Here is a 12466-nt window from a genome sequence, read left to right on the forward strand (position 1 = left end):
AGTAAGCTGGTGAGGGTTCTATGCACTTCTTTTCTCTTCCTTTCGCTCCCTACCCAAGCCTTCCTTTTCTCTCACCCCTGTATGTTATCAGAGTAGGCCAGGGACAGTAGCAGGAAGATTTATATTGCCTCACTGTTTTTTTCTTTTGTCATCACTTCTTCAGGCTTTTTTCTTTCTTTCTTGCATCCTTATTTTGTGTCTCCCTAATGCAAGATTTAACCTGTAGATGCAGTCTTTCATTCCTTTCACTGGTATACTCTAGAGCCACCTTACTCATCTCATCCCTTTTCTGTCTTTCATCCCCTCTTACTGGCACATTCTACAACTCCTGCCTGCTTCTGTATTTCCTTTTACTTTTCTTCTCTCATCCATACTCTATCCACCTTCCTAATGTGATTGAGTCTTTCATCCTCTCTTGCTTGTAAATTCTGCAACTCCCTGCCTGCTTCTGTATTCCCAGCTGCTTTCCTTCTTTTATTATCTACTCTGTCCACCTCATTGATGCAAGAGTTGATAAGCATAGAGGCTGTAATTATCCACCATTGCTAAAAGGTGACACTTACTCAAGCTTAAGAATACAGAATGAACTGAGGAAACATTGAGTGTGCTGGCTAACTCTTGCAATAGGGAAACAGAATAGGGATGGGAGAAACCAGGAAGCAGGAGTGAATATTGAATGAAAGACTGAGAACATGGGTTAACTCTTGCATTAGGAAGGACAGAATAGGAATGGAAAAAAAACAGAAAACAAGAAGAAATACTGGATAAAAGACTGAGAACTTTGGTTAACTCATACATTAGGAAGGGAGAGAATAACAGAATAAGGAAGGAAGAAAAGTAGAAAAGAGAAGTGGTGATAATGATAAGGAAAGGAATACTAACAAACATTCTCTCTCTCTCTTTCCAGGATCCCGAGTCACTGTACATGATAGAGGAGTGCCGGGAACGCAAGCTGGACTACTACATCAGGGTGATCCAGAACGCCTTCAGGAAGTTCTTCTGGTGTGTACTGGAGAGTGTATCAGATGAAGGATGTAGACACTAAGTAATGTTCTCTCTCTCTCTCTCTCTCTCTCTCTCTCTCTCTCTCTCTCTCTCTCTCTCTCTCTCTCTCTCTCTCTCTCTCTCTCTCTCTCTCTCTCTCTCTCTCCTCTGCATGATTAAGATGAATACAGTACATTCCTTCGCTCATCTTTTCTTCCACCTTCCTCCTTTTCTTCTTCTTCTTCTTCTTCTTCTTCTTCTTTTTCCTCTTTCCTCTTTCCTCTTGTATACATAACATTCTCACACACCTCTTCCTTTTCTCTCCTCTTCTGACACTTTCCCTCTTCTTGTCCTCTGAGGTGCAGTACTTTATATTCTTTCCTCATCTCTCCTCCTCTTTTCTCCTCCTAACACTCTCAGGATTACCTTCTTTTCTTTCCTCTACGGGCACACACAGTATTCAACATTATAATTCCTAGCTTGTATTCATAATTGCCTTGCTCTCTCGCCAATTCTTTTCATCCTTTTCTCTGGCAAACTCTGGAACTCCCTGCCTGCTTCTGTACTTCCATCTTCCCATGACCTGAACTCATTTGGGAATTTTCAAGGCATTTACCCCTTTCTTTTGGTTGACTTTCTGGGACCTACTTGGGGACTGGCATCTAAGTGCGTCTTTTTGTTTATTTTTGTTTTCCTTGGCTAGATATCCTCTCTTACATAAAAAAAGCCACAGGGATGATTAACTGGGTTGTCAAGAGTGTTTCTCCTGTTGGTAATACTGCTAGACTGCCGTTAGAACCATAAGATATCCCTGAAGAATCTTGGAAGTGTTTGGTAAATAGTCATCATTGTCACTTTTTCCCTTCATTTCCTCCACAGCAAACAGAAGTCCAACAAGGTCGCAATGGAGGCAAGTCAGCTCTTCCTCAACCGCAAGGAGAGACGCGAGAACTCGTTAAATCGAAACTTCCACGGCGATTACATAGGCATGGATTTCCGGCCGGCACTGTCTGCTCTCATACCTCGCAGGGAGAAGGTCAGGCCACACATTCCTTTGTTCCTCTCCCCCTGTGCTTCTGCCTATGTCTAATTGTCTATTTTTTTTGTAATTTTCATACCTTAAGACTTTCTTGTGTCTTCTGTGTCTTGTGTTTTGTTTAGTGTTCTATAAACTACCTTCAGATCTTCTCCTCATATTGTCTCCAGGTCTCCCTTAATCTTCCTGCTGGTCTCCTTGTCATGTCCTCCTCCTCACATTCTCTCCAGGTTTTCCACAGCCTCCTTGTCATGTCTTCCTCCACACACATGCTGACTGTGTTTACTTGGATCTGAGGAAAGCATTCAACAAAGTTCCACACAAAAGACTTGTGTGGAAACTCAGAGAAGAAGGAGGCATAGGAGGAGGATTGCTAGCATGGATAGAGGATTTATGAAGGCCAGGGAGATGAGGAGTCATTAGAGATGAAACATCTGCATTTAAAAGAGTTTTCTGTGGAGTTCCTCAGGGATCAGTTTTGGCTTCAGTAATGTTTGCAATATACATAAATGATACGGCTGAAGGGATAGAAAATTACACAAGTCTGTTTATTGACAATGCGAAGATCCTGAAACAGGTGAAGGAAAATGAGGACTGTGACTTGCTCCAAGAGGACTTAGGTTAGATCTACAGACAGAGTAAGAAATGGAGAATGGAGTTCAATGCAAGATAATGCAGTAATGGACCAGTCACAGTTTATAAGTTGGGGAAAGAAAACATTCAGAAAAGAAACGAGGAAAGACTTAGGAGTAATTGTCATGGATGACATGTCACTGGAAAAACACATAAGTAAAATTGTTGGGGAAACTTATAATCTACTCAAGAATATAAGAGTGACATTTTCAGACATTGATGAGGATACCATGAAGAAGATTATTGTAGCAATGATACATCCAAGGTTGCAATATGCACCAGTGGTTTGGTCACCAAATCAGAAGAAGGATATTTAAAAGCTAGAGAGAATCCAGCAGGCTGCAACATAGATGGTCCCAAGTGTGAAAGGCCTTCCTTATGAGGAGAGATGGACACGTCGACCCCGAAAGTCCTTGAAGGACTGCCGGCAGATGGGACAGATGGGACTTTCACCATCGCCCATAATTGCTGCCAATTGTTGGTAGCAATGCGCAACCAACAGACTAGAAATTGTTTGCATGCAGCGAAACACTGGGAAGGAAACCCAGAGGAGGGAAAGTGTTTGCCGCGGATTAATTTTTAGATCTATTCTAAAAGTTAATTCGCGTTGCCCAGCAGGAGGCCACGAGGAGGCCCTTTCCCTTTAACTAGCTCAAAAGACTTCACAAACTTGCGTAGAAGGTTGGCTAGTTACTCCTGCCATGGTCCCTAGTGTGAAAGGCCTTCCTTATGAGGAGAGATTGTTAAGATTGGATCTGATGTCTGTGGAACATAGGAGAGAAGATTTGATTGCAACATTTAGACTGAGTATAACAGAGAAAATGTGGTAATACGTTATGTGATTATGATCACTAGGGGATACAGAAGGAAACTGATGAAAGGCACATGCAGGAGGGACGTGAAAAAATACAGTTTTTCACACAGAACTGTTGAAGCTTAGAATGCATTAGATAGAGAAGTTAAGAAATTGACAACAATACATAACTTTAAGATGAAGTTGGATCATTTCTGGGATAACGGAGACAGGACAGCACGAACATAGTTCCCCTTTGGTATGCTAAATAGGTAAATACATCATTCCTAGATCTTCTTCAGTCTTCTCTCTGGTTTCTTTCTAACTACCTCTAAACCTCTACATTTCTCTTCCTCCTCTATCCTTCCCTCTGACAAACCCACTTTATATTCCACTACCTCCACTTGCACCTCCTCTTGGCTCAGTTTCTTCTTACTCTCACAATACTAATCTCTCTCCCCCAACAGGTCCTCTTTGCTCTCACTGTGGACAAACTTGATCGGCAATTCAGGAAGAGTAAACGTGACCTTATCTTGACCAAGGGCGGCCTCTATTTGATAGGCCTGGTCAAGATCAAAAAAGGTCCAGAGAAGGGCAAGATCGTGCAGGCTCTCAAGAGGAAAATTGACCTGGAGAATGTGACGCAGGTATGGTGTTTGGTGTTTGGTAGGTTAGGTTATGTGTGTGTGAAAGGGAAAGTTGTGTGCAGTGTGACTGCTCTTGAAAGATTATTGGGTATGTAATTAATTGACTGACTGATTGATTGGTTGACTGACTGACTAACTTACTACTCACTGACAAACAAACAGATGGACCATGTAAGTGTGTGTGTGTATTTACCTAGTTGTATTGTACAGGGTTTGAGCAGGGCTCATAGTGTCCTGTCTCCACATCTCCATTTATCTAGTTTTTCTTTAAAGTTATGCACACTATGTGCTGTAACAATTTCATTATCCAATGCATTCCATTTTTCCACCGTTCTGTGTGGAAAACTGTATTTTCCAATATCCTTCACGCACTGCCTCATCCTGATCTTCTTTTCATGTCCTCTTGTCCTTCCATCTTCTTCCGTCACCAGCACCAAGTCTTCTTTGTCTATCTTTTCAATATCATTTACTATTTTATACATTGTTATTAGGTCCTCGCATTCTCTTCTATCTTGTAAGGTTGGCTGTCCCATTTCCTTCAGTCGTTCTTCATATGTGAGGTCCTTTAATTCCGACATCATCTTTGTAGCAATCTTCTGTATCCTTTCAATTTTCTTATATGCTTTTTAGAGCTTGGAGACCACACCACTGCTGCATATCCTAGCCTTGGGCATATCATGCTTGTGATGATTTTTTTCATCATATCTTTATCCATGTAATGAAATGCCACTCTTATATTGGTCAATATCTTATATGATAGTGTGTGTGTGTGTGTGTATTTACCTAGTTGTATTTACCTAATTGTAGTTTTACAGGGCCTGGGCTTTATGCTCGTGTGGCCCCGTCTCCATATCTACACTTATCCAATCTTACTTTAAAAGTATGCACACTCGTTGCAGACAGTACTTCTTCATTTAAACTGTTCCACGTCCCAATACATCTCTGCGGGAAACTATATTTTTTAATATCTCTCTGACATCTTCCTTTTCTCAGCTTTTTACTATGCGATCTTGTGCATCAGATGTCATATTCTTCTCTCAGGATCAGTTTCTCATTATCCACTTGGTCCATTCCGTTGATCAATTTATAAACTTGTATCAGGTCTTCTCTCTCCCTTCTTTGTTCCAGGGTTGGTAGATCCATAACCTTTAGTCTCTCCTCATCCCTTCAAATTCTGGAACCATTCTTGTAGCTATTTTTTGTAGCCTCTCCAATTTCCTTATGTGTTTCTTTTTATGAGGGGTCCACACTACTCCTGCATATTCCAATCTGGGTCTTATTATAGTACTTATCAATTTCTTCATCATTTCTTTGTCCATGTAGTGAAATGCTACTCCAATATTCCTTAGCAAATTATATGTTTCTCTAAAAATTCTATCAATATGGCTTACTGGTTGATTGTTTTCTTCCATCGTCACTCCCAAGTCCTTTTCCTTTTTACTTTCTCCAGTTCTACTCCATCTCCCATCTTATAGATTCCCACAGGTTGTCTTTCACTCTTTCCCATTTCCATGACATGGCTTTTGTTCACATTGAATTCCATTTCCCACTTCTTACTCCATTCCCAGATCTTATTTAGGTCTTCTTGCAGTATTTCACAATCCTCTTTTTTGCTTTATAACTCTGCACAGTTTCGTATCATCCGCAAACAAATTTATGTAGCTGTTCACTCCTTCTGGCATGTCGTTAATATAAATGAGGAAAAGTATTGGTGCCAATACTGACCCCTGTGGCACTCCGCTTTCTACTGCTCTCCACTTGGACTTCATATCTTTAACTACCGTCCTTATTTCTCTCCCCCTCAAATAATTTTCTATCCATCTCAATGTGCTTCCTTTTAGCCACCCTTCTCCTCTAACTTCCACAGTAATCTTGCATGTGGCACTTTGTCAAAAGCCTTTTTTAAATCCAAATAAATGCAGTCAACCCATCCTCTCTCTTGTACTCTATCAACTATTCTAGAATAGAAACTCAATAAATTAGTTACACAAGACCGTCCTTTTCTAAAACCAAATTGGCTATTTGATATTAATTTGTTGTCTTCAAGGAACTCGATCCATTGTTTCTTTATTGTTCTTTCACACATCTTGCATATTACACTAGTTAGTGATACCGGTCTGTAATTTAAAGGTTCTTCCTTCCTTCCACTCTTATATATGGGAACCACCTCAGCTCTTTTCCATTCTACTGGCACTGTTCCATTTTCTATTGAGCATTTTATGATGTTGTATATAGGACTTGCTAGTTCTTCCCTACATTCTTTCAGTATTCTGCCTGAGACTTCATCTGGTCCCATTGCCTTCTCTTCATCCAGTTCCTTCATTAACTCTTTCATTTCAAGCTTGGTTACTTTAATCTCTTTCATATGGACAGTCTCTCTATTACCCTGTGGCCTTTCAAATTTGGATTCCTTAGTAAAGACCTCCTGGAATTTTTTATTTAATAGTTCTGCCATACTTTTTGGGTCTTCCACCATTCCGTTCTCTCCTTTTAACCTTTCTATTGTTTCTTTTTGCCTATTTTTTTCATTTATGAATCTATAGAACAATTTTGGTTGCTCTTTTCATTTTTCGACAATGTCCTTTTCATAGTTCCTTTCTTCTTCCTTTCTCACCTTAACATATTCATTTCTTGCTGCTTTGAAGTTTTCCTTATTTGCTGGATTCCTATTTCTCCTCCACCTTTTCCATGCTCCATCTCTTTTCTCCTTTGCCTTGGCACACCTTGCATTAAACCAATCTTTCTTTCCTTCTTCTTTAGGTCTATATTTTGGGACATATTCCCTGATTCCTGTTTTGTATACTATTTCCAAAAATAAGTTATATTTGTCTTGCATTGTCTCTGAGTTTTCCATCTCCTCCCAGTCTACGTTTTTAAAATAGTTCTTGAGATTCTCAATATCAGCCTTTCTGTAATTTAATCGGTCTCCTTTGTATGAATCATCTCTATCTTCCTTTCCCTCTTCTATATCTATTTCTAATATTGCATGGTCACTCTTTCCAAATAGGCACTTATATCTTATATCATCATTCATTTGTATACCCCTTATAAAAACTAGGTCCAATCTCGCCGGCTCGTCGTTTCCTCTGAATCTTGTGCATTCCTTTACTTTCTGGTCCATCATATTGTCTATCATTAGGTTCAAGAATCTTTCTCCCCAGGCTTCTTCCCCCATACCATTTTCATAATTTTCCCAGTCCACTTCTTTACAGTTGAAATCTCCTACTAATATCATTTTTCTCCTTTCTTTAACGCTTCTCATTAGACTCCTTATTGTGTCATCTATCATGTCTTTATATTCTTGATTGGTCCATGAATTTGTTTTTGGTGGCACATATGTTACAATGATTGTTAACTCTTTTTTATTAACATGCATCTTAGTATACAGTACTTCTGCTTTTCCTTTCCCCCATTCCATTTCGTTTATCACTATCTCTTTCCTTAACATAATCATGACTCCTCCTCCTCCTTTACCCACTCTGTCTCTTCTCCATACATTATACCTATTGTCCAAGTCTATTTTGATTGCCTTATTTAGTTTTGTTTCAGCCAGGCATACAATATCTGGATTTTCTTTCCTTATGTAATCTCTTAATTCTAATTTACTTGATAAAACCCCGTCTATGTTCGTATACATCATTTTTAGTCTTTTGCCTTTATCATTTTTAGTAAAACTTGTTCCACTTTTTTCTCTTCCTTCTCGTTTATAGACAATTTCCTTATCCTGTCTCCTAGAATTCTCCAAAAAAAAAATGCGTTCTTCTCCTCTTCTGACCTTTCATTATTCTTTTCCCTTACTGCTGCTGCCAGTTCATTGTATCTCTTCCTTTCTTCCTTATTTCTATTTTTCTTTATATAGATATCCTTGCAGCCTTCTGTTTCTCTAAGTTTTGTTGTTCTATATAATATTTCTTCTGTTGCTGCTTGTGATTTTAGTAGTATTTTAATTGGTCTCGTTTTTCCTTCTTGATATGGTCCCATTCTGTGTATTTCTTCTACTTCCTCTTCTAAGTTCTCCCTATCTTCGTCAGTCAGTCAGTCTTTGACTGATTTCATTTCTTCTTTTTCTCTTTTTGGTCTATATTTTATATATTTTTTCTTTTATTCCAAATACGACTACACTCTTCTTTTTTTCTGCAATTTCTCTGTGTGTGTGTGTGTGTGTGTGTGTCTGAGTGTCTGATCTAAGCCAGCCCTGTGTGTGTGTGTGTGTTCCTCAGGCGACACTTTCCACCCTGCGGGACAACCTGGTGGTGATTCATGTGCGAAATGACTACGAGATGGTGCTGGAGGTGGAGTTCAAGGCAGAGCTCATCATGCTTCTCAACCGTGAGCTCAAGAAACACCACAAACGGGAACTGCCACTTAACTTCACCAACAAGTATGTGTGTGTGTGTGTTCAGTGTTTTTTTTTTTTTTTTTTTTTTTTTTTTTTTCAAGTTTAGGTTTGGGTGATTTTCTTTTTTCTTTTTTTTTTTCTTTTATTTATTTATTTATTTATTTATACATTTTTACCGACAAAGGATGTGTCTGTGTGTGTGGCTGTTCAATGTTTCGTTTACTGTTTTAAGTTAAAGTGTGGGTGTGTTTCTCTCTCTCTCTCTCTCTCTCTCTCTCTCTCTCTCTCTCTCTCTCTCTCTCTCTCTCTCTCTCTCTCTCTCTCTCTCTCTCTCTCTCTCTCTCTCTCTCTCTCTCTCTCTCTCCATTTATTTACTCATTATATTTGTATCCATAGGTGCAGAATTTGAGGAGAGTTTTGAGATAATACAAATAGGCAGGAAGTGGCAGAGTTTACCAGTAGAAGAGACGAAAGACTGGGAACTCTGGTCAACTCTTGCATTAGGGAGGTGGACTGAATAGAGATGAGAGAAAATGTTTTTTTCAGTGCGGCCATGGGAGGAGGGGAGACATGCAGAACAGCAGTCATTGTGAAAGAAGCAATATGATAAGAGATGCAGCATTATTGTAGATCCATAAAGCATTCATTCTTTTGGCTAACTCTCTCAGACCTGCTCAGGGACTGGCATATAAGTGGGCCTTTTGTTTAATTATTTTTGTTACCCTTGGTCAGATATCCCCTATTACATTGATATTTTCCCTCCTCCTGTCCCATGTATAAACACGCTGACACCTTACACTGTGGCTTTCCATTGCAGCATCACCTACTCCGTCAAGAAGATGCGCTGGGGTATGAACTCCCAGAAGAAGCTTGTGTTTACCACAGGGACAGGCAAAGAGCCTGAGTTTGTCTCCTCGGGCAACACTCTCACCATCAAGGTTCCTCCCGGCCTCCCAAACACCTCATGTAAGGCCATCTGTCCCTCCTAGCTATTACTTAGTTTTCACCCAAACTCATGCTTCCTTCTGCTCCTTGCACACTGTTTTGTCTTGAGAGTGTTTGCTTCAGTGATGGCATCATGTTAGGTCATGACAAAAGGTGATAAAAGATGCTTATTAAGTTATACTGTATATGTCCTGCTCCTACCCTCCCAGAGTCATACCAATCCTCCTCCTTCTCCTATTTCTTACTCACTGTCTTGTCATTAAGCATTTTATTTCACAGATACCATTGCATTATTTAATGACAAAATTTGATAACAAAGTGCATAATATTTGTCACTTAGTGTTGCCAGGTGGTGCGTAGCTACATACCCTAGCATCAGTCCAGCACTGACCACCATAGGTAATCATTGGTCTGTCTGGGAAACTATGTATTTCAGCACTACTTTATCTCCTCAATTCTTGCTGCATCTGTCTGGAGTGTAGGGGGTAAGCCAGTGTGTGCTGTGAGGCTGTGCCATGGAGGTGTGTGGTCAGCTGTGGTGTGCCTCAGCTCCTGAGGTGTAGTGGGTTGCTCCATGAGACACTCCCCACCAGGGGCCAATAGGGCTCAGAGTGAATGACATATGTGTGAATGTGCAGTGCTTTATCTGGGCCACTGCTTGTGAGATTGCAGGCTTGGTATATATGTAGATAGGTAAATAGATAGATAGATGTTCTCTTCATGTTATACAACTGCGGTGGAATTCTTTCAGGGCCAACTGGGAAGAGAGTAATCACCCCGGATATAAGGATGCTGGGAGCCACCTTAAATGCATCATCCAACAAAAAGCTTCCCGTTCACAAGAAACGCACGCCACCCAACCACCATCCCAGCCCCCCAGCCTCCCACCACAGCCCTCCTGCAGGGAACCAAAGAGCAGCACCAGGCTTCCCTCCCAGACCCATAGGCCAGCCACCCAGACCCTCCCTTGGCCTCACATCACACTTCCCCCTTAGACCCACAATGCCTCCCCCATCTCCCTCCCCATCGTTCAATCCCTCCAGACCTCCCATGGGGACAGAGAGCCCGCCGACAACACGCAATGGTAGTGCCAGTGGTGGTGGTGGTGGTGGTGGTGGTAGTGGTCGTCCCATGATGCCAGGACAGAACAGATTTGTGGCCAGAAATCCGTCCTTCAACAACCCAAGTCCCATCAGACCCCCTATGCACCAGATCAGACCTCCGCCACCACCATCTGATCCGCCGCCAGAGGACCAGCCAACTGTAGGGACCAGACCACCTTTTGGCGTCAGACCGCCTGTCCCGCTCAACAAACCCAAACCCAAGAAGCCACAAGTGCGAGCGCTGTTTGAGTAAGTGAAAGAGATGAGGTGGTTCTTTCAGTGTGTTGTTGTGTCATGGCCCCTCATGAAGCTGAGATGATGTGAAAGTCAGCTGATTTTTCATTTATTTATTCTCTCTCTCTCTCTCTCTCTCTCTCTCTCTCTCTCTCTCTCTCTCTCTCTCTCTCTCTCTCTCTCTCTCTCTCTCTCTCTCTCTCTCTCTCTCTCTCCTTCTTCTTCTTCTTCTTCTTCTTCTTCTTCTTCTTCTTCTTCTTCTTCTTTTTTGCTATGAAAGACATGCTGGCAGAGTTATAAAGCTATGATGCCTAAAATACCGGGACCAAATGATTCCAAAGTCATGAGTGAGTGGATGATGTGTGAATGACTGTGCTGCTTTGATAGTTAGATAGTCAAGTTTTTAGATAGTCAAGTTTTCTTATGTCTAATTATAGATAGATTAATTATAGATAGATAGATAGTCAAGTTCTTATTGTTGAATTATAAATAATTTTTTTTTTTTTTTTTTTTTTTTTTTTAAGGTCTGATTATCTCATGTGACTACAATAGATGCAGTGTTAATCAAAGAGCATTGTGTTGAACAGAATAGTTAAGTGGTAAGGAAGATTTTCTAGATATATATCCCATTCCTTTGGCTAACTCACTCAGATCTCCTTGGGACTGGCATCTAAGTGGGGCCTTTTTGTTTATGTAATAATTTTTGTTGTCCTTGACCAGATTTCCCCTCCTACATAAAAAGGAAGCAAAAGATACTAATTGTTGGTTTCTGCCTCAGCTACAATGCAAGGGATTCTGACGAGATGAGCTTCAGTGCCGGTGATGTGTTGGACCTGGAGGAGGAAGGTGAGTGTTGAGGAAATAGTGTTTCCGATAGACCACTCAGTCAATGGAATGTACTGACTGGCCAAGTGGTGTGTGCAAGCAGCATCCATAGCTTCAAAAATAAATGTGATAGATTAACTTTAAAAGACTGGATGTTATGAGCTTGATTCAACCCTGTAAAGATGCAGTTAGGGTAAGAACACACACACACACACACACACACACACACACACACACACACACACACACACACACACACACACACACACACACACACACACACACACACACACACACACACACACACACACACACACACACTCATTATTACAGTGTTAAATAATAATGAGTGAGAAAGATATTCTATCTAAATGCAGGTATGAGACACGGGAAAGAATGAAAGCTGATGATGACAATGTTGGTGAGGGAGAAAGAGAATTTGAAGGCTTTGATACGGCGCAAACTTCACTATTTGATAGAGTCTTGACTATCGAACGTAAATTAGATAAATTGATAAAGGAGAGTATGGGAATGAAAGAGAATGAAGAACAGGATAAAGAGCTCCAGAAATTGAAAGAAAGGATAAAAAGAGTGGAAGAAAACAAAACTAGGCTAAGAACCGAAAATGAAGAATTAAAAGTCCAAATAGCGAACTACAAGAAATTGATGGAAGAAGGACTCGGTAAAGCCGAGAAAGAAAAAGAAAAGCTAAAAGATCTAGTTAACAAAGAAGAAGAAAGAGTACAAGACGTGATTAAAAAAGAAGTACAAGCATGGAGAATCCAAGATAAGAAAGACAAGGAATCATTTCAAGAAGTATTTCAAGAACAGTTAAAAGAAAGAGATGAAAATATGACAAGCAAAATGATAGGAGTCCTCAAGAAAAAAGAAAATTTAGTAAGAGAAATTGCAGAAAAAAAGAAGAGT

General features: G+C 40.4%; 1 protein-coding gene across 2 annotated transcripts in view; it reads left to right on the forward strand.

Moving 5' to 3' along the window:
• Positions 1-11839, forward strand: part of LOC123501351 (unconventional myosin-Ie-like) — a 53914-nt gene extending 42075 nt beyond the window's left edge. For both annotated transcript variants that reach the window (XM_045250137.1, XM_045250138.1), the window contains exons 13-19: positions 908-1002; positions 1864-2020; positions 3914-4093; positions 8314-8474; positions 9250-9398; positions 10129-10729; positions 11493-11839. In XM_045250137.1, coding sequence (XP_045106072.1) covers positions 908-1002; positions 1864-2020; positions 3914-4093; positions 8314-8474; positions 9250-9398; positions 10129-10729; positions 11493-11571 — 1422 coding nt within the window. In that variant the 3' untranslated portion in view covers positions 11572-11839. The remainder of the gene's footprint in view (positions 1-907; positions 1003-1863; positions 2021-3913; positions 4094-8313; positions 8475-9249; positions 9399-10128; positions 10730-11492) is intronic.
• Positions 11840-12466: the final 627 nt, after the last annotated feature.

This window comes from Portunus trituberculatus, chromosome 9 (assembly GCF_017591435.1).
Source record: "Portunus trituberculatus isolate SZX2019 chromosome 9, ASM1759143v1, whole genome shotgun sequence".
NCBI classification, from domain to species: Eukaryota; Metazoa; Arthropoda; class Malacostraca; order Decapoda; family Portunidae; genus Portunus; species Portunus trituberculatus.